This window comes from Chionomys nivalis, chromosome 15 (assembly GCF_950005125.1).
Source record: "Chionomys nivalis chromosome 15, mChiNiv1.1, whole genome shotgun sequence".
Classification (NCBI taxonomy): domain Eukaryota; kingdom Metazoa; phylum Chordata; class Mammalia; order Rodentia; family Cricetidae; genus Chionomys; species Chionomys nivalis.
This window is the reverse complement of record NC_080100.1, coordinates 28252062-28271681: the sequence shown is the minus strand read 5'-3', so window position 1 is coordinate 28271681 and position 19620 is coordinate 28252062. Positions and strand designations below refer to the sequence as shown.

At 43.2% G+C, this 19620-nt stretch overlaps 1 protein-coding gene across 4 annotated transcripts in view; it reads right to left on the bottom strand.

Moving 5' to 3' along the window:
- The window catches only part of Nnt (nicotinamide nucleotide transhydrogenase), an 87446-nt gene extending 69586 nt beyond the window's left edge, over positions 1–17860 (bottom strand). Inside the window, exons 1-5 of one of the 4 annotated variants that reach the window (XM_057789984.1) lie at positions 17804–17860; positions 13128–13330; positions 7785–8014; positions 5644–5861; positions 1232–1319 (exon numbers count right to left, since the gene is read on the bottom strand). In XM_057789984.1, coding sequence (XP_057645967.1) covers positions 1232–1319; positions 5644–5861; positions 7785–8014; positions 13128–13278 — 687 coding nt within the window. In that variant the 5' untranslated portion in view covers positions 13279–13330; positions 17804–17860. Of the gene's footprint in view, positions 1–1231; positions 1320–5643; positions 5862–7784; positions 8015–13127; positions 13331–17238; positions 17412–17585; positions 17704–17803 lie in introns of those variants that run through there. The other 3 variants (XM_057789981.1, XM_057789983.1, XM_057789982.1) reach the window with 3 other exon arrangements.
- Between the last annotated feature and the right edge of the window lie 1760 nt (positions 17861–19620).

Genomic DNA, 19620 nt, shown 5'->3' with positions numbered 1-19620 from the left:
CATACCACAGTACACGTGTGAAGGTCAGAGGACAACTCAGTTGTTGATTTTTTTTCCTTCTACCAGTGGGTCCCAGGAATTGAACTCAGGTCAACAGGCTTGCAGGCAGAAGCCTTTACCCCTGGGTCACTGAATTCAAACACTGGTAGACAGGGTTACCTTTCTACCTTGTAATAACTCACTGGCTCTTCTGTTAAGCCTCTTAGTTTTTGTCTCACTGTTTTAATCCCTTCTTACAAGTTTCCACACCTTTCTACAAAGATTCTAATCAAAACTAAGTTGCTGGCATGCACTTCGATGCATTCAGCCAGCTCAAGAACAGCATCGAGTTTCTGGCCAGTTTGAATGCCAGACATTTCCTCATGATCTTACACAATAAGATAAAGTTTCATAGTACATATATAGAAAGCCTAGTGTCTCGTGTACCATACATCTGTAGCGTTCACATATACATTCTTCCTAAACACCCTGGCCTTCACCTCATGGACTTGATTTTCTTTCCTTGGTCTATTTCTCAGGGGTGCTTGGTGTTTTGTTTTTTGTTTTTTCTTCATAGATTTATTGGTAGAACAATTCTGAGTTTGTAAAACGAGTTTTAAGAACAGAAAGCAGCCAGATGGATTACAACATTTCCAAGTCCTGTTTCTTATTCCTCAACTCAGGGTTTTTATTTAGTAGACTCTATAAAAGGATCACAGCATAATCTCCTATGCTTGTACCCTCCATCCTGCTTGCCATTAGCCACTCTCTTTCTCTCTGTGTTGCCAGTCTGGATCCACGGTGCTTTGACTATTACATCTTCTCCCATTATTTCCTCTTGACGCCCTCCGCACGAATGGCAAGAGTAAAGACATCAAAGTGTTTTCTACAAACGGTGTTGCAGTAATCAAGAATCACAGATTTACTGACTAAAACCTTGAAGCGTTTTAAAAGGTTGTAGGAAATTGGCCCACAGAGCAACCTAGCCAAAATCCATTTACGAATTGAAATAAACAAAAACTGGGGGAAAAAAAGCAAAAGAAAAAAGACTAGCACTTCTAAAACAAACAAACAAGCAAAAGGCCCAAAGTTCCTCTTTCAAGCAGTGTTAAATGTTCAGCCCCATGGCTTTATTTTAAATTTCTAAGCACAAAAGCATCAGTGACGCTAACACACAGCGACACCTTTGGAAATAACTCTTTTATGACACCTTCGATTCACCTCATGAAGAGACACTGGAAGCTGTACGCACCTTAGCTGGGGGAACTTTTCCAGCAGCTGTGATCTGACCGGTGAAAAACCTTCCAAAATGATTCGCTGCTAAAACAACAGCCTTATAGCTGAAAAAGTAAACAGAGAACTCCATAAGCTAAAAGGCAAGGGACCATATATTATTATAACCTGACAGTTACATATCTGCGGAAACATCGTGTTTGTATGTTACGCTATGCCAAGGTTATTTCTAAGCAATGTGTATATACTTACCCCTCCAGCCTTCACAATCAGCCTCTGAACACATACGATTACTGCATCTACTTCATAAACACAGACACGAAGGTGGAAACACTTGCCCGTGGGCCCCCAGCTAGTCGGCAGAACGAGAAGTCTGAGCTGAGCAACATGGCTGTGGATGCAGACCCTCATCCAAGGAGGCAGCCAGGCCGCTCTTAACAAATACTGCAGACTTGACAAGATAGAAACAAGTAAAGACACAAGAAGTCCGAGAGAGCTTTTTCTCCCGGGTAGAGGTTCCACATCTACAAACCACGCTTTTAATTTTAGTATGTTGTTCAAATTTTCTTTAATGGCTACGAGTACTTATATCACACTGAGGGGAGGTCTAGATTGTCTGTGATGCATGAGGGAAAAAGAATACTACCTTTGCTCTACAGTAGAAGAAAGCTTGGGCTCCTGGGACAGACCAATTGATCAGATTTAAGACCTTGAACAAAGTCAGTCCTTACTTTCCTATATATACAATATGTTGTATCTATTTATACAATATACAACATGCATACACTATATATTCAAAATAAATATAAAGAAACAATATATATTTAGACAAACTATGTATGCAATATGTTTCCCATATAAACAATATATCTATATTATAGAGTCAAGAAGAGCATCAATTTCTTGAGAGTCATTGTGAGGACTAAATATGTTAATGCATGTGAAATACTAAGTGTGATTCCTGTCACATGACAACGCTCAGTAAATATAATTCAGCTATAGAAGCAAGTTACCCAATAAAAACTAACAGCGAGCCTCATCTTTTCTTACTAGGGTATTTGGGACACACTACACTAATCTCATTCCCATGCTAGCTTTACTTAATTAAATGCAACTATTTAATACTAAGACTCACGCGCTGACTTGCAGCAAGCCCTCTCCCTCATAGATTAATATTACTTAGTAAAACAATTAATACAAAATCATGCTGTCATCACTGCTATTATTGTAACTTAAGCATACTGGAACAGGAAGAATATTTTCAAGATAGAGACTAGGTGTTTCTGAACACTCTGCCCCGTCTAAATGTAACCTATAGTCCTCAGCGCTAAATAGACCTATTTACATTGTCTCATAATACTTCGTTTGCTCCAAAGATTCTGCAGCTAAACACACTGTTCCAGAGCTGATTTTGATACTCTTCCACCAATGTGTGTTTTACGTGACGGAACCCTTAAAACTCTGCATGGGACATTTTAAGCCCCACATTGTGTAGCAATCACTCTTCCAGCCACTAAACATGGCATCAATTCCTTTTGGCCCCTGGCAGTCTTTACTCCACAAACAATTTTTTCAATAAATCATTTGCTACCTCATATTAAGGACAGCAAAAAATGCATCTCTATTTATTTATTATTTGGGTGGGTGCTGGCGTATGTATTCTTGGTGGTGGTACACATGTTGGGGGACAAAACTTGGCAATCAGAAGCCAGTCTCGGGTGTTGCTCCTTAGGAGCCTTGAACCTTGTTTTTTCTCTAAGACAGGGTCTCACTGGGCAGTGGTGGTGCATGCCTTCAATCCCAGCGCTGCTTTCTAAATCAGCCTGGATACACAGAGAAACTCTATCTTGACGAACCAAAAGTGGGGGGGGGAGACGATCTTTCATTGGGACCTTGAGTTTGGTAATTAGACTAGGCTGGCTAGTAAGATCCATCTGGCCAACACTGGCAGTACGAACTTGTGCCACCTCCCCTAGACTACATGGGTACTAGGGATTGAACTCCGGTTCTTCAAGCTTGTGCACCACGCATTATTATTGACTGAGCTACCGCCGCAGCCCCTAAAATACTGCTAACTTGTTTTAACTTTACTATACGGCAAACCATACGAATGGGGTGAACGGCTGAAACACAAAGTAGATTCTGCGGCGTATTTGATCCATGGCACAGTTTAAATGTCACATCTAAAACATAAAACTTGGGCCAGTGAGATGACTCAGAAGATAAAAGTGCTTGCCATGCGAGCCTGACAGACTGAGCTGGATCCCAAGAGCCCATGTTTTCAAAGCTGAATGGGGGCACAGATCTGTAATCCTAGCACGACTCTAGCATGATGGGAGGTGAAGACGGGAGAATCACCTGGAAGATGATGCGGGCCTGCGAGCCTGTGGGGCTGCAAGCCTGCGGGCCTGCGGGTCTATAGGGCTGCGGGGTTGCGGGGCTGCAAGCCTGCGGACTTGCGGGCCTGTGAGCCTGCAAGCCTGGAGCGTACGGCTCAGTACAAACAAGAGATCCTTCCTAATAAGGCGGAAAAGTGTATTTCTGAAAGCTGTCCTCTGATCACCATGTACGCAAGCCCATACTTACCATCCACACACACAGAGAATGAGAGACTTAAAAAAACAAAAACTTAAGAACCTTCCAGTTCACGCAAGATTCTGTAAAAGGCTTTATTTATATTGGGTTTTTTACACTCACCGTTTTCCCTTCTAATACTTTTATTGGTGCCTCATTCACATTAGTTTAAAATTTAATTTAATTAGTTTCTTTGAGAAGCTGTTTTCCTAAGCATTACCCTGGCTCCGGATTGTTGCTACCCTTACAGGAAGTGGGTGCTCATTCCTGTCCCTCATGACACGGCAGGCTTAATTATGGGCATACTCCTGCAAGCAAAGTGGGTCTTAGAAAGCTCTTCTGTGTAACACGCCGCAGAAGGCACTTGGAATCGTTCCCATTCTGTTCCCATTGCCTCTCCCTTTGATTAACAGCTTCCTTTCCAGTAAAGAAGCTTTCTCATTTCACGGAGTTCCACTTGTTGATTGTGGGTCCTATTTCCTGAGTGACTGAGATCCTATTTGTAAAGTCCTTCCTAAGCTTAGACCCTGATTGTACTTCCTCTTAACTCTTAGAGATTCAGATCTAACAGTGAGGTCTTTGGTCCACTTGGAACTGATTTGAGCTCAGGGTAACAGGTAAGGATCAAGTTTCTTCTACCAGTAGATATCCAGTTTTGTTGTTGTTGTTTTGTTCTGTTTTGTAAAAGATACTCTCATTTTCTCATCTTTGTGAAAAACTAGTTGACTGTAGGTATATGGAATCTGGGCTCTTGACTCTATTCTATTGATCGGTATGCCTATTTTTGTCCCGGTACCATGTAGTTTTACCAAGGATTTGTAGTATAATTTGAAATCAAGAATGGTGATGCCTCCAACGATGTTTTAATTGCTAAGGATGTTTGGGAAAGCCATATGTAAATCTACTACTTTGGGGGGGGGGTTTAGTTCAACACAGTGTTTCTATGTGAAACAGTCCTGGCTGTCCTGGAGCTCACTCTGTAGACCAGGCTGGCCTCAAACTCACAGAGATCCACCTGCCTTTGCCTCCCAAGTGCTGGGATTAAAGGCTTGTGCCACCACTACCCAAAACCAATCTTAAACATACTTCAAGACTGAGGCTATCCCAAAAACTGACCGGGTGGTGCACGCCTTTAATCCCAACACTCTGGGGGCAGAGGCAGGCAGATCTCTGTGAATTCAAGGCCAGCCTGGTCTACAAGAGCAATTCCAGGACAGGCTCCAAAGCTACAGAGAAACTCTGTCTCAAAAATCAAAAACAAAAAAAAAACAAAACAAAAAAAAAATCTGAAAAACCCTTCTGAAATGCACCATTTCAAATATACAAAAATTCCAAAACATATTTAAAAACTACCTGTGTGTATAAAATGCATGTGAAATATAAATAAATTCTATGTGCATACTTGGATCACATACACAAGATAATTCATTATATAAATATTCCAAATCTGTAAAAAGCCTAAAATCTGATAAGCTTCTGGTCCTAAATTCTCAGAGCTTTTCAAACTGTATTACCTTAAAACATGTAAAAGAGCTAGTATCCAAGTATGTGGGACCTATAAAAGCAACCAATTCAATCTAATGAGTGTATATACAACCTATAAATAAATACAGCTTCCTCATGCAAACACTGGCAGCTATTTCCTTTGGTACAAATATTTGCTTCTAACTACAAAGATAAGACGTGTAACACATATTACTGTGGTTATTGTGACAAATAAAATGAATCATAAAAACTAACATACATATAAAAAGCTCAGCCCTCAGCAGCTCTGACAAGGTAAAGCTCTGGGAGACCTGCAATATGAGCGCCCTCCCTGTGCTTTTGTTCAACTGAAAGGAGAAAGAATATACCTACCCAGAAATATTGGCCATGGAGCTGAGAGCGTCATACCCCTGAGCAATTGTGACTCTTGGAACCTGGTCCATTGCCAGAACTGTGGTCTTTCTTTCGGAAAGTTTATTTAGCAAGTCTGGATTCTGGGCGGGGTAAATGAAGCTAATGAGAGTTCCTGATGGCTTCAAGAAGTCAGCCTCATGAGCGCCTAGCGCTGGATTAACCATGGGTGCTCTCACCTGAAACGAAAGTCAAACAAACCACAGATTAAAACCGTCAGCACCTTCATCGTGTCTTTCAAATATACAGGACAATTTTTGTAAGGCACTATTGTCTAAATAATACTTCTGAGGTATATTTTCCATCAATAAATGTCTGTCTGTGATTAACCACATGAAGATGTGTCCTACCGACTCTGTGACTAGAGACCTCTGTGAACTGTTCTGAGGAAAAAGCACAGACTCTGGGCAGAGCACCAGATCAGGCGGGACAACCGCAGAACCCCGAAATATTAGCCTGCTGGCAGTGGCGGCGCACACCATTAATCCCAGAACTTGGGAGGCAGAGGCAGGCAAATCTCTGTGAGCCGATCTGGTCTACAGAGCTAGTTCCAGGACAGTTAGAGCTGTTTCTCAAAGAAACTCTATCTCAAAAGATTTTGCAATGAACCTGGTCTCCTCAAACTTACTACTCTGTTAAAAATTAAGACATATTGGCCGGGCGGTGGTGGCGCACGCCTTTAATCCCAGCACTCGGGAGGCAGAGGCAGGCGGATCTCTGTGAGTTCGAGACCAGCCTGGTCTACAAGAGCTAGTTCCAGGACAGGCTCCAAAACCACAGAGAAACCCTGTCTCGAAAAACCAAAAAAAAAAAAAAAAAAAAATTAAGACATATTAGGGAAAAGGGACCAAAAAAAAAAAAAAGACATTTGTTTTGTGTTCAAAGACTCAATCCTAGAACTGAGTGGTAGTGGGCATACTTAATCCCAGCACTGCAGAGGCAGAGACGAGCAGATCTCTGTGAATGGGAGAGCAGCCTAGTCTACAAATCCAGAAGCCAGCAAGGGCTACATAGTGATAAAAAGAACAAAAGAAAGAAATTTCTGCTGTCTGGTATCTCAAGACCTTTCTTTCTTAATTTGTTCTCATGTGCGTTGGTGTTTTGCCAGTGTGTGTGCCCATGTAAGGGGTCAGAAACTGTACATTACAGACAGTTGACATGAGGGTGCTGGGAATTGAAGCTGGGTCCTCTGGAAGAGCAACAGTTCTCTTCACCTCTGAGCCATCTCTCCAGGTCAGCTCAAGACCTTTAAACGCCAGTTAGCCTATTGGTCACTCAGCCTAACGCTACCTTGTCCAGGATGGCCATGCTGTTTCTAGAACAGCACTATGTCCGTGTAAATAACTAACTGCCTTCAGCCATCAGATACTGTACGTGGTATCCCGGGCTGGATTCAATATCTTCTTTTTACCCTCGCAGTACATAACAACCAGCAGGAAGTCTACATACACATGGATCATATAGCAAAAAATTTCCCTAGTCAGTTAAAAGAAACTTCCACCCAGAGAATATAAAAATGAAGATTTCTATTTCCCTTTCAGGGTTAAAAACAGGTCACATTTTTTGGGACATAAAGAATATTCACAAGCCAGGCGGTGGTGGCGCACACCTTTAATCCCAGCACTCGGGAGGCAGAGGCAGGCGGATCTCTGTGAGTTCGAGGCCAGCCTGGTCTACAAGAGCTAGTTCCAGGACAGGAACCAAAAAAAGCTACGGAGAAACCCTGTCTCGAAAATCCAAAAAAAAAAAAACAAAGAATATTCACAATACACAATCATTTCATCGAGAAAAAGAGCATGACTTTATAATAGGAAAAGCTGAAATGGGTAATGCTTCCTATAGTAGATATGCAAACTGTTCTGATTTGGTCATTGCATATACATGTCAATATCACAGTGCATGAATATGGACAATTATTATATGCCAATTAAAAACAAAAAGAAGAGCACTAAGAAAACTGGAAAAGCCAGGTGTGGTAGCTTTAATCCCAGCACTGGGGAGGCAGCTCTCTGTGGGTCCCAGGCCAGCCAGGGCTACACAATGAGACCCTGTCTCGAAAAGGAAAAGAAAACTAGAAACGGAAGAGAGAAAGGAGTGATTACTTTGACCACCAGATCAGAAGCCAGAACTTCCTTCGTCCCTTGGATTTGGGCCCCCGCTGCTCTGTAGAGATCGTCTGGGAATCTGGAAGCATCGCCTGCTCCTGACTCCACCACTACGTTAAAGCCCTGTTTGACCAAGGCCTGAACACCGGCAGGAGACAAGGCTACTCGCTTCTCATTCTGGAAAATCTCCTTGGGGACCCCGACTGTCAGCTGCTTATATGGAATTCCTAGAAACAAACAAAACCAAAGTTTAGAAAAAGCGAAAGAGGAGACATGTTTTAGAGGAGACATCAGGGAAAGGAAATGGGAAGTCTGTTCTTCAAAACACACCTTGCACAAGTTGTTACTGAAAATAACGATTCACAGTCATGATCCATTTACCTTTTTGAAAGTGATAAATTTTGTACAAGCCATCCTGAATGCATGAGATATTTCATTTAATTAAATGCCTCTCTCTAAGGTACAGGATAAGCTTGCTCTAGTCCTAAGAGAAAAATCCCTGAGTTGAGAAATCACACAGCATGCCAGCCTCCCTCTGCCCTCTGGGGTTACAGTCTTCCTATCCTGACCTTTAGTAAAGACAGAAAGAAATTGTTGGAATAGCTCTACAATCGATCCTTTAAAGGCTACCATGTCTCAAGTTCCTTTCCTGGCAATTTGGCCAGAGGAAACTTCCATAGACTTCCAAGCGCTGGATCTTGAGACTCTAGCAGCAACTGATTAGGCAAGAGGCCAACAACCAGGTCAAAGATAAACATCTACAAGCCAGACATGAGAGAAGCCTGCAGCCCCTGACTATGACAAGACTTACAGAGGAATTGTGGGTTCAGGACAGTCTATGTTGGCCAGTGATTAACCTACTATGTTGGCTAGTTTTATGTCAACTTGACACAAGATAGAACATTTGGGAAGAAAAATTGGAGAAAATGCCTCCTTAAGATTTGCCTGTGCACAAGGCTGCAGAGCATTTTCTTGATTAATGATTGATGTGGATGGGCCCAGCTCACTGGGGGCAGTACCACCCCTGAGCAGATCGTCCTGCATGGTATGAAAAAGCAGGCAGAGCAGTCACAAAGAGCAGCCAATAGGCAGCGTTCAACCATGACCTCTCCTTGCTTCAGCTCCTGCCTCCAGGTCCTTACCTTGAACTCCTACCCTGACTTCTCTCAGTAATGGAATGTGGCCTGAACGTTGTAAGCCGAAATAAACCCTTTCCTCCCCAAGCTGCTCTTGGATGTGGTGTTTTATCACAGAAACCGAAAAGGAACTGAAGTTTCTACCCAATCATGCTCTCTCCTAGAGAGGGTTAAACAGAGAAGTTACAGAGAGAGACTAGGAGAGTGGATGTATGCTGGTTATTTCTCAATGCAGCCATGAAACAAACATCAAAGAGAAGCCAGGGTAACACTGGCAGACATAGTAATCGTGACTATTTAAAGAATGAAAAGCCATAACTGGGAAACCCAGAATGCATTCTATGTCTCCAAGATGGTGAGAGGTATCCTGGGCCCCCTTTCATCTGAGAATCCATCAAGTAAACCCTCAACACAAAGTAGAAGCTGATTGTGATTCTGTTCCGTGCAGCCTAAAAGAAAGCATGTAATACCAACATCTTTGTGCAGAGTTCAAGGTAGCTTTACCTATAGGACATTCGTATCTTCTCATGCTCTAATCAATATGAAGCCATTAACACTTTGACAGGAAGGGGGTAAGACAGGATTTCTTTGTGTAACCCTGGCTGTCCTGGAACTCACCCTGAAAGCCAGGCTGGCTTCAAACTCACAGAAATCCTTCTGTCCCTGCCTCCTGAGTGCTAAGATTAAAGGCATGTGCCACAATGCCCGATCAGTAACATGATTTTTAATAGTATGTTTCTATATAGACGTTACTATAAGTTCAAAAATTCCATTCTTGCCACTGAATATATAATTAAAAACTGAATCAAATTATAAATAATACTCTTATAAGTAAGAATAACTTATTGAGACTTTTGACAGATTAAGGCACCCTGAAAATACCCACATTTGAGCATAGTCTTATATTCCCATAGTATTTATACTCTAATAACTTACAGTATAGTAGAGACAGATAAATATGTATTTCCTACCTGAAAAGGGATAAGCATAGAAGGATGGCAAATATTTAGATCCATGTGTAAAATTAAGTCAAATATGTACTTCTCTGGAGTTTACTTCTCATCTGATAGCCTCAAATCTAAGCCCCACATTTGGAAAGCCAAGGCAGCTACTAAAGATAGCAGAATTGAGCCAGAAGTACTTAGGAGAGCGATGTGACAGTGTGCACCTCTAATTCAGCACTCCAGAGGCAGAGGTAGGTAGACCTTTATGAGTTCAAGACCAGCTTGATCTACATAGCAAGTTCAAAACCAGCCAGGGCTACATAGTGAGAACCTGTCTCAAAAAAGAAAAAAAAAAAAAACATACAAGAGCCAACCTGAAATGGCTTCCATTAGCAAATGTGGTAATTTGAGAACCAAAAGGAATTAATGGGGACTGGAAAGATACACAGGCTGCTCTCCTAGATGACCAGGGTTCAGTGCCCAACATCTACATGGTGGATCACAGCTGTCTATAACTCCAGTTCCAGGAGGTTTTCTTCTAGCCTCCCTAAGCACCAGAAATACATGTGTGCACAGCCATACATGTCAGCAAAAACAACCATAAAATAAAATGAAAACTTTTAAAGAATAATGATGTGGTCACTTCTAAAGGTATTATAATCCATGAGTTCACGCTGATTATCAAAAAAGTACTTAGAATTTTAAATGGTATTGCTCAACTTAGAATATACAATGGATGGGCAGAATAACAGCTTCCCAAGGAAATTCACATCCTGATCCCTATCACCTCTGAATACATTATCCATGACACAGGAGAATTATGATGCCAGATGAACTTAAGATTGCTGATCATTTGGCCTACAGCAAGAAGAATATTCTGGAGCGCTATGATGTAATCACAGAGTCCTTACATGTGGAGAAGGGAAGCCAAAGAGTCCTAGTCAAGAAACAATGAGAAGATGCCACACTGAGGCTATCAAGATGAGACATGGCCATAGCTGATCAACAGAGGAGCTCCTCAGAAGCTGGAAGAGATTAGGAGACAGTTCTCCCCAACGGTTCCCAGGACATGGGCAGAATTGCCAACATTTGGATAGAGGCCCAGTGACAACTCCTTTGGACTTTGTCTCCCAGAGGTTAAAAAGCCAGTAAGCTCATGATCATTTGTTACAGCAAAAATAGAAAATCGATACACAAGGGAACCAACTGATTGTTAGCAGAACTAATAAGGCATGGGAAAGAGCGTTTATTCAGGGGGATGGCAAGAAACTGTGCTTCCTTTATCGAAAAATTCTAGATGATAAATGAAGAATGATTGAGTCTCACCATTTCTAAAGTCCTAATAAAATCACGAATTTAGCTAAGGACCATCGATCAAAGCATCTGAAAGTATCTGAAGAAAAGAAAGCTGATGGGAACTTCATATCAGACAGATCACAAAGACAGCACCTACACTGACCAAGGGGTCTTCCTGATGAAAAACAATAATATATAATACTACCAGTATTCCTGTCAGAAATGTATCCTTAAGTTGACAGAGCCTCTGGGTCTAGTTAAATGATACCAAAAAAATATGAGGAAAAGAAACTGGCTCAGTCAAACCAATCAAGGGAACGCCATCTGTCAAATTTAGAGCACTGGGGATTCTACCGAATAAGAACTGCATTCTTCAACAAGTAAAGAGAAGAAAAGTAGGGAAGAGGGGCTGAAGATGTAGCCAAGTGGTCACGTATCTGGCCAGCCTGTTTGAAGGCCTAGGTTTGATCTCCAGTAATGAAAAAGTCTCTTATATGTCAAAAAAAAAGCCCTAAGAAAAACACCAAGCAAATGTAGCATGAACTCTGGACCATTCTTTGAACAAGCCTACTGCTAAAAATAGAAGCAGGGACTTTGTTGACTCCCAAGGGAGGCCTTACCTCCTCTGAGGAGTGGGTGGGAGGTGGAATGGGTGGAGGTGGGAGAGTCATGAAAAGGGGAGGCGAGGAACTGGGGCTAGTATTAAAATTAAAAATATTCTAAATAAGAAAAAATAGAAGCTAGGTACGGTGGCATACACCTTTAATCCAAGTACTAGAGAGGCAGAGCCAGAACAGCCTGGTCTACACAGAGTCCCAGGAGAGCCAGGATTACATTGAGAGATACCCTACCTCAAAAAGGAAGGGTAAGAAAGAAAAGGACTACTGACTGGGATTACTTTTCATGCGTTTCAATGTGGTAATTAAATTAATATTTTTTTTGTTTTTCAAGACAGGGTTTCTCTGTAGCTTTGGAGCCTAGAAATTAATATTTTATTATAGAAAAAGAATACTTTTTTTAAATAGCTGGGAAAAAAATAAAATTTAAAAGTTAAACATTGTAATGCAGAGATCTTAATGTCTATAGATTTACTTACAAGGACAACCCTCATGTCCTGAACACGGTCATTTGCTTCTATCTTTTCAACTTTACCACTAGGCTTTCCAGAGCAGACCAAAGATAAACTTGGGGAAAGGTATGATGCCAACAGTGATTTGTCACCCGAGAACATGGAAAGTGGCCATGAAATCCATTCAAGGAAACAGAGCTGCTCGGTGACTAGAAATCAGTCCCGCAAGTCTTAAGAGGGAGAAGGAATGTTCCTGCTGTTCCTTCACCTTCGGAACTAAATGCCATTTTTAGTAGGGCATAACGCCACCTGGAATAAAAACTAAATGTCTAAGTCTTCCTGACAAATGTCCACATGCTTAGGGCTGGACAGTGAGTGACCGTGAGCCTGGATGGTCCTTGGGAAGGTGCTAAGAGAGGGGTGACTCAACTGAGAAGGTGACCCCTTGAGTCTCTTCTCCTCCTGGCCTGTACCTAGAACAGAAGCGAGACTTCTCCTATCACAGAAGACCTGACAGGCCACGGGAAGCCTTCACTATTGTTCTGTAAGCACGGAGAAGACAGCAGCGATTTTGAAGAAGGAACATTATTGTAGAATCAGTTAATACAGTTCATCCCAGGACCTTGTAGGGACAAAGGAAGGCTACCAGGAGAAACGGTTACTACAAGAAAAAGGCTCCCAAATACAACCAGCTGATCTTTTCTCTTCCCATTATTTTTATCTCCTCTGTTAACAATGGCAGTCTGGAAATTCTATAAGTGGGAAATATGAAGAAAAAAATGCTCTTTTTGTTTTGTTTATGACCATCACTCACAAATACCAGGTCATGAAATTTCATGAGTTTTCTTGCATGTATCACCAAGGACTTGAAGCACAATGAGGAGTAAATTTTTACCTGGCTTTCCAGGTGACTGACACCACAGTGCGCGATGAGTATGAAGTGCTCGCAAAAGGTCTTTCTTCCCAGGTAGACCCTTTCGGGGCCCCAAGTTGCTAAGGAAGGGACATGAGGCACCAGTCACCGCCGTTTTCAGCAGGTGTGCCATGCTGCTTCCTGCTCCCAGCTTTCCGAGCCCCTGATTCCTTGAAGGTGGGTTACTAAAAAGGAAGAACAGAAAATGTTTATATGCCAAGAAGAAAGCTCCCTTCTCATTTGAGCAGGAAAAAAACGTATAAGTTGTTCTTCTAAAGGAATACATTTGTGTGCTGCCTCAACAAAGAATTTGGTTGTCAAGTCTTTTACTTGTAGACAACATTTCAAAAGTTGTTTTGAATCCAGCATTTAAAATTTGAAATCTATGTGTTACTTAAAATTGGGATTATAATCTCAGCATCAAATTCCAGGCCTGAGTCACACAAGTGTGTGTGTGTGTGTGTGTGTGTGTGTGTGTGTGTGTGATGGAGAGTTTGTATATATGCACACGTATAGAGCTAAGCCACATCTTACACCAAAGTTACCTTGTAAGTCAACATATTTTCCCAAAAGTCACATATAATCAAACTTATATTTGAATTTCCCTTAAGTTATCTAAAAAAAAACTGCCAGGCACTAGCCATACAAAACACATCGCCATCCTATCTACTGCAGTAAAATGCTTAACTCTGCCAGTGGAATTCCTGATCCATGCCTAAATGAAACATGAGATTCATGTTTCCCACCCAAGAAAATAAATATGCACGGATAAGACTCAAAAGAAAAAAAAAGGAAAGTCCACAATATCTTTACTACCTCAAGGTGTACCTACAGATGTACATATAGCTGTGAATTCTTTTGAAAGGGGTTCTCAACAGTGGCCACTTTTTTGTTTCACAAGTTTCTTATAATAAAGTTTATTGAACCAAAACGTGGCCACTTATTTATGACCAATCCTAACAGCGCTAGCTGAAGTTTCTCTTGGTTGTACCTTCAGCTACCTTTGCCCTGTTTGGCAGATCCCAGGGCTCACACAGAAGACATTCACCACGTGCCTCCCCATTTCCCTTTGCTTTGAGAATAAGAAGAAGCAGAGGGTCTAAAGTCTATCAGTCAAACCTGGCTAACATTACCCACTATGCTGATCCGTGCCGTGGACTCTCGTGGGGTGGAGCATCCGACCCAAGCCAGCTCTACGCGCACTCTCCCACGCATTGGAGAAGTATTTAGCTTGTTTTACATTTAGGAGCTGTTACCACAACTTCCTAAATAAACGTCTTTAAAACACGGAGAGGGAACACTGGTGACAAAAATTAATTATCGGTCCAAAGGGCTAATTAATGCCCTTTAATTCAACAAATGTGGCCCAAGGACTGACTCTCAGAGGCCCTTTCTCCCTTTCTCTTCTTGGGTCATCCCATCTCCCTGCAACCACTGTTCTCGGTCTGTTGGCAAAACTTCCCCAGACTTCATCAGCAAATGAATGAAACTAGCCCCGCCTTGCCCCCCATCTGCCACTTCCTGATTCTTTAACCTGAACTACTTTGAGACTCAGTCCACTAACCAATAAAAAGTGGTAGAAAATGGCAGTTTCCTAAGGTCCTTTTAAACTCTAGAAAATCCATGATTATCTTGCCTACTTGGAAAATAATAATTTGGTGTTGAACAGATTCCTAATGGGATACCTTTTTTGGGGGGGAGGGTCTCAAGACAGGGCTTCTCTGTGTAATAATAGCCCTAGCTGTTCTAGAACTAGCTCTAGAGGCCAGGATAGCCTCGAACTCACAGAGATCCACCTGTCTCTGCCTCCCGAGTGCTGGGATTAAAGGTGTTCACCACCACTACCTGGCACCAGGAACCCAATCTCTGAGGGGGAAAAAAAACACTTTATTCAGGCCTTAAACATTTAAAGCAATGATCAGGAGGCTGTCTATTGGCAAGAAAAGTCCACTACACTTGCCCTAATTTAAATATAGACAGTTCTGAAAGCGATTCAGAAAATATCTGAACCATCTTATCATTGGCTCGGCCACGTTTACTCCAAAAGAGTTATATCTTCCCCTTTTCTTCACTTCAAAATTCTTGATTACCTAATCTTCCATGTATGTCTCACGCCTTGACTCAATATTGGCATAATTTTGCAACTCAAAGTTTAGGATAATAAAATACCTGCTTTACTAAGACATTCATGAAGCTTCCTAAGGGAGGAAAACTGCCTCCCCAGTAGATGTGGGGGGAGGGGGTGTGTGTGCGTGTTTGTGTGCGTGCATGTGTGTGTGCGTGCATGCATGTGTGCGTGCGTGCATGTGTGTGTGTTTGTGTGTGTGCATGTGTGTGTGCACGCCTGTGTGTGTGCCTGTGTGGTGCCAAGGACAGAACCCAGGACCGCACACTCATTATGAAGGTACTCCTCCACTGAGCTACATCCTCAGCCTTCACCAAACAAATGTTAAACCCTCTAGAGTCTAGAGCAAGCACCTGACCTAGCAAAAGAAGACAGCATCAAGAGTACAAATATGAACTCTGGGTTGGAAGCCCCTTCTGCAATTTATTAGAGGTGTGACCTTCTCGAATCACCCAGTTTCTCTCTACCTGATGTCCTCATTTTAAGTTCAGAACAATAGTAAAAACCTACCTCATAGAGTTGTGAGGATTAAAGCAAAATGCCCTGATCATAGGGTCGTGGAGAGGACTTAAAGAACCCAAGATCCTGATTAGCTGTTCCTCTCACTGTTATTATCCTTGGCCCAGTGCCTTGCACTAAACAGAGTAAGTCAACTAATATTTTTGACTGAGCACTTAAGTAACTAGGGCTGAGTATCCTCGAGCCATTTTGCAACAGATTTCTGAAACAAAAGTTTCAGAACTTTTTCCTTTGAAAACAAAATGTTTGTGTAGACTTGTAAAAAACTGATCATATAAGCGAAGACAAACTACTTGCAGATACTAGAATAATTCTAAACTATCCTTTCAATAAATAAAAAAGAAAGAAAATGGATGGAACCGGGGTGGTGGCTCATAGTTGTAAATGCCATCACTGGGGAAGTTAAGGCAGAAGGATCAATTCAAGTTCAAAGCCAGCCTTGGGCTAGACATAGAGTTTTAAGCCAATCAAACCTACAGACTGAGATCGTCCTCGTCTCATATTTAAAAAATATATTAAGAATACTAAGCTAAGAATGAAAAAATAACTGAAATTGGCCCAAACAATGGGGTGCAGTGGGCACATAAGCCCCATTCCTGTAGACAGTTTCCTAATGACTGCACACCACTGCAGGACGAATAAAGGGCACCTGCAAGCATAAACAAAGTCATGCTTTTAAAAGCTAGGCATACCATCAAGGACACAATACCCTACCCTGGCAGGCAGCATGACCTCGCCCAAAGCCACTGGTGTCACAGCCCCTGTCACAGGTGCTGCCCCTCCCTCAGCAACCAAACTGCCACCCGCTGGCACGTGCAACTGGCCGGCTATTTATAACCTCCTGTGGAAGCCCATTGGCTCTGGCTACACGGTAGTCATTGTGCCTCTCAAGTTTGAACCAGCTCTGCCCAGGCCTGCACCCCCCCCCACCCCACTCTCCTGCCTCGCCATTCCAAGCCCCTCTCCTCAGTCTTGGAGAAACCGGCACCCACTACCACCTTTAAGCCCTGACCTACACTCACCCCTTTTCCTCTGTACACCCTGCGTGAACACTTTCGAGGTTCAAATACAACTTAGGGGAGACCGGCTGCCATTCTTCCAAGTCCGCCACCCATCGAAAGTCCTCTATGACCTCTCTTCCGAACCCTCTTAGGGCCAAAACGAACATATACAACTTTTGCAGATCTTGCCTCCACCCCCACCCCAGGTTTCAAGATCTGCACCTGCACAGCTCTCACTTCGTTCCTTGCCCTTCACCGAGACCCTGTTCCTACATCCACCTTCCCATTGCCTTTCACGCCACTCTAACCGAATACACACACATAAAAGGGCCCCCCCAGGCACGGTATTCTCCGCTTGTCTCCTGCAGGAGCCTTAGCACCTCATTTGCTAGACACTGCCGACCCCGCCCCACTTCTGCTCACTGACAGGTCCCCCTCGCCGCAGGACCTTGGGGTTAGCGCTGGCTGCCCGCCTTCTCCTGCAGCCCCCAGGAGCCGCAGGGCCGGTTGGCTCACCCGGGCTGGCAGGCGGGACAGCTGGCGACCCTGGGCTGCTAGCAAACGCCACGCCGCGCTGGCAGACCCGGGCTCGGCCCGCGGCGCTGCGCCTCCAACCCGGAAGAACAGCCCCAACCCTGAGGCTGCAGCGACGACCACGTGACACGGCACTGCCCCCACCCGGACCCGTGCCCCCTTTCGGCACCCCCTCTCCACCTCCCACTGCCTCCTGCCAAGCCCGCTTCGCCCAATCGCCCTTCCACTCCTCAAAGGAGACAGAGACTCCACCAAAAGCACCCTTAGAGCGCAGCAGCCGGTAAGGGTCCTTCCTCTCCGGGTGACCGCTGACGCCCCTTTGTCTCAACCGGGGCCCCCGGCCCGCAGCTCCGCCTCCTTGCTCTTGCTCAGTCGGTCTCTGTCAATCAAACCTGGTGCCAAGCACTGCAATTTAAGTTTTTAGGAATTCATTCCTCTTCTTCCCCTGGAGACTAAGTTACAAACTGTGATTTCCTCACCCGGGTCCCAGCAGAACAAATAAGCGGATCCTATAACTTCTTCGCTTGGTCCCGGACTTTTCGTCTAGCTCTCTAGGAAAAAAAGAAAAAAAAAGAAAAAAAAAAATCCGAACTTCTGTAACTGGAGAGGACTTAAGAGGGAGGTAGCGGAGGGCGGGAATGGGGGCGTTGTTTTTCCATTCTGGACGGGAGGTGGGGTTAAATTCCTCACAAACGAAGTCAAGGCCTGAAAATGAACACACATGTTCGTATTTGGCTTGCAGCAATGAAGCCAGCCAAAAGGAAACCCTGTGTTACTTGTTAACATAGGTAGCGTCTGGAGTGTACCAGTAGTTGACTCTCTCCACGTTCCTAATTAAGGAAATTCAAAATATAATGACCTAGTCAGCAGTAGTGATTAGGTTCTGTTACTTGTTCTGCAGGTGCATTCCTATTAAACTTATTCAACGCTGAATCGACAGGAAATGTCAGTCTGTGTGGTGTTTTGTTTTCTTTTGTTTTTTAATTTAACGGAAATATTTAACAGGCAGAAGAAACAGGTATTTGGTATCTTTTAAAAAAATAACTGAACCCCAGAGACTGTCTTGTATGTATGTATACAGTACAAAAGGGTCATTGAGCTAATGGAGTCCCCGCTGCAATCCAAAGTCAGCTTGTCCAGTGATGGAAGAACTAGAAGGCAGGAGAGGACTCAGCCCTGTGTTTTAAAATAACAATCATAAGTCATTGGGTAGAGATACTTCGGGTACAATGAGGCAAGAGCATAAAACCTTAAAACTCTTTTGTACTGGGAGACTGTAGCCGAGTGGTAGGGTGTTCACACGCAAGGCTGTGCTACAACCAGCAAGCCTAGCCTTGAAAGGCTTCTGCCTTCACGCCCCCCTTTTATGTTTTTTTTTAAATGCTCTCTTTCTTAGTGTTTCCTTTTCCCCCATACTCCTGTCCATCATTTTGAGTAACACTCCCCTGCCCTGTCCCTTCCTCCATCCCCCTGTCTCGCTCTTGGCATTGTTCCACAAGCAGTATTTCCCCACCTTCGTTTGACAAATCCTTCTATCATCCCTTCTCCCTTATGGCAGCTCCCCACCCCATTGGCCCTTTTCTGCTTTCCTGGCTCTGTGAGGTTCTCCAATACCTGAAACGAAAGACTTGAGGCTCTAGGATCTGCATATGAGAGAAAACACACCATTTGCCTTTCTGGGCCCGGGTTACCTTGCTCAGTGCAGGATTTTCAGATTCACCTATTTAACTGCAAATTCTGTGATTTCATTTTCCTTAACAGCTGAATAAAATGACACTCTGGGCATGTACCACATTTTCATTATCCATTCATCAGTTGATGCACATAGAGGCTGATTCTACTTCCCGGCTATTGTGCATAGTGCAGCAATGAAAATGGGCATACAAGTGTCCCTGTAGTAGGATATAGAGTCCTTAGACAGATTCTATTGCTGTGAACAGTCACCATGGCCTTATAAGAGAAAGCATGTCATTGGGGCTTGCTTAGTTTCAGAGAGTTAGTCCATGATCATCATGACGGGGAGCATGGCGGCAGACAGGCAGAAGTAGCTGAGAGTTCTACATGCAGATCAGCAGGCAGCAGGAAGAGTCAGACACTGGGCCTAGTTTGAGCCTTTGAAACCCCCAAAGCAGAGAAGATGTTAAACATTGAACTCTAAGGCCAGCCTGGGATGCATGAGATCCTGTCTGGAAACAAAAAAAATAATAATAATAATTTGTTTAAATAAATAAATACTGACTGAACTCCAATGATGACTTGTTATCAAGACCTGAATTCTAGTTAAAGCCAGACCAAA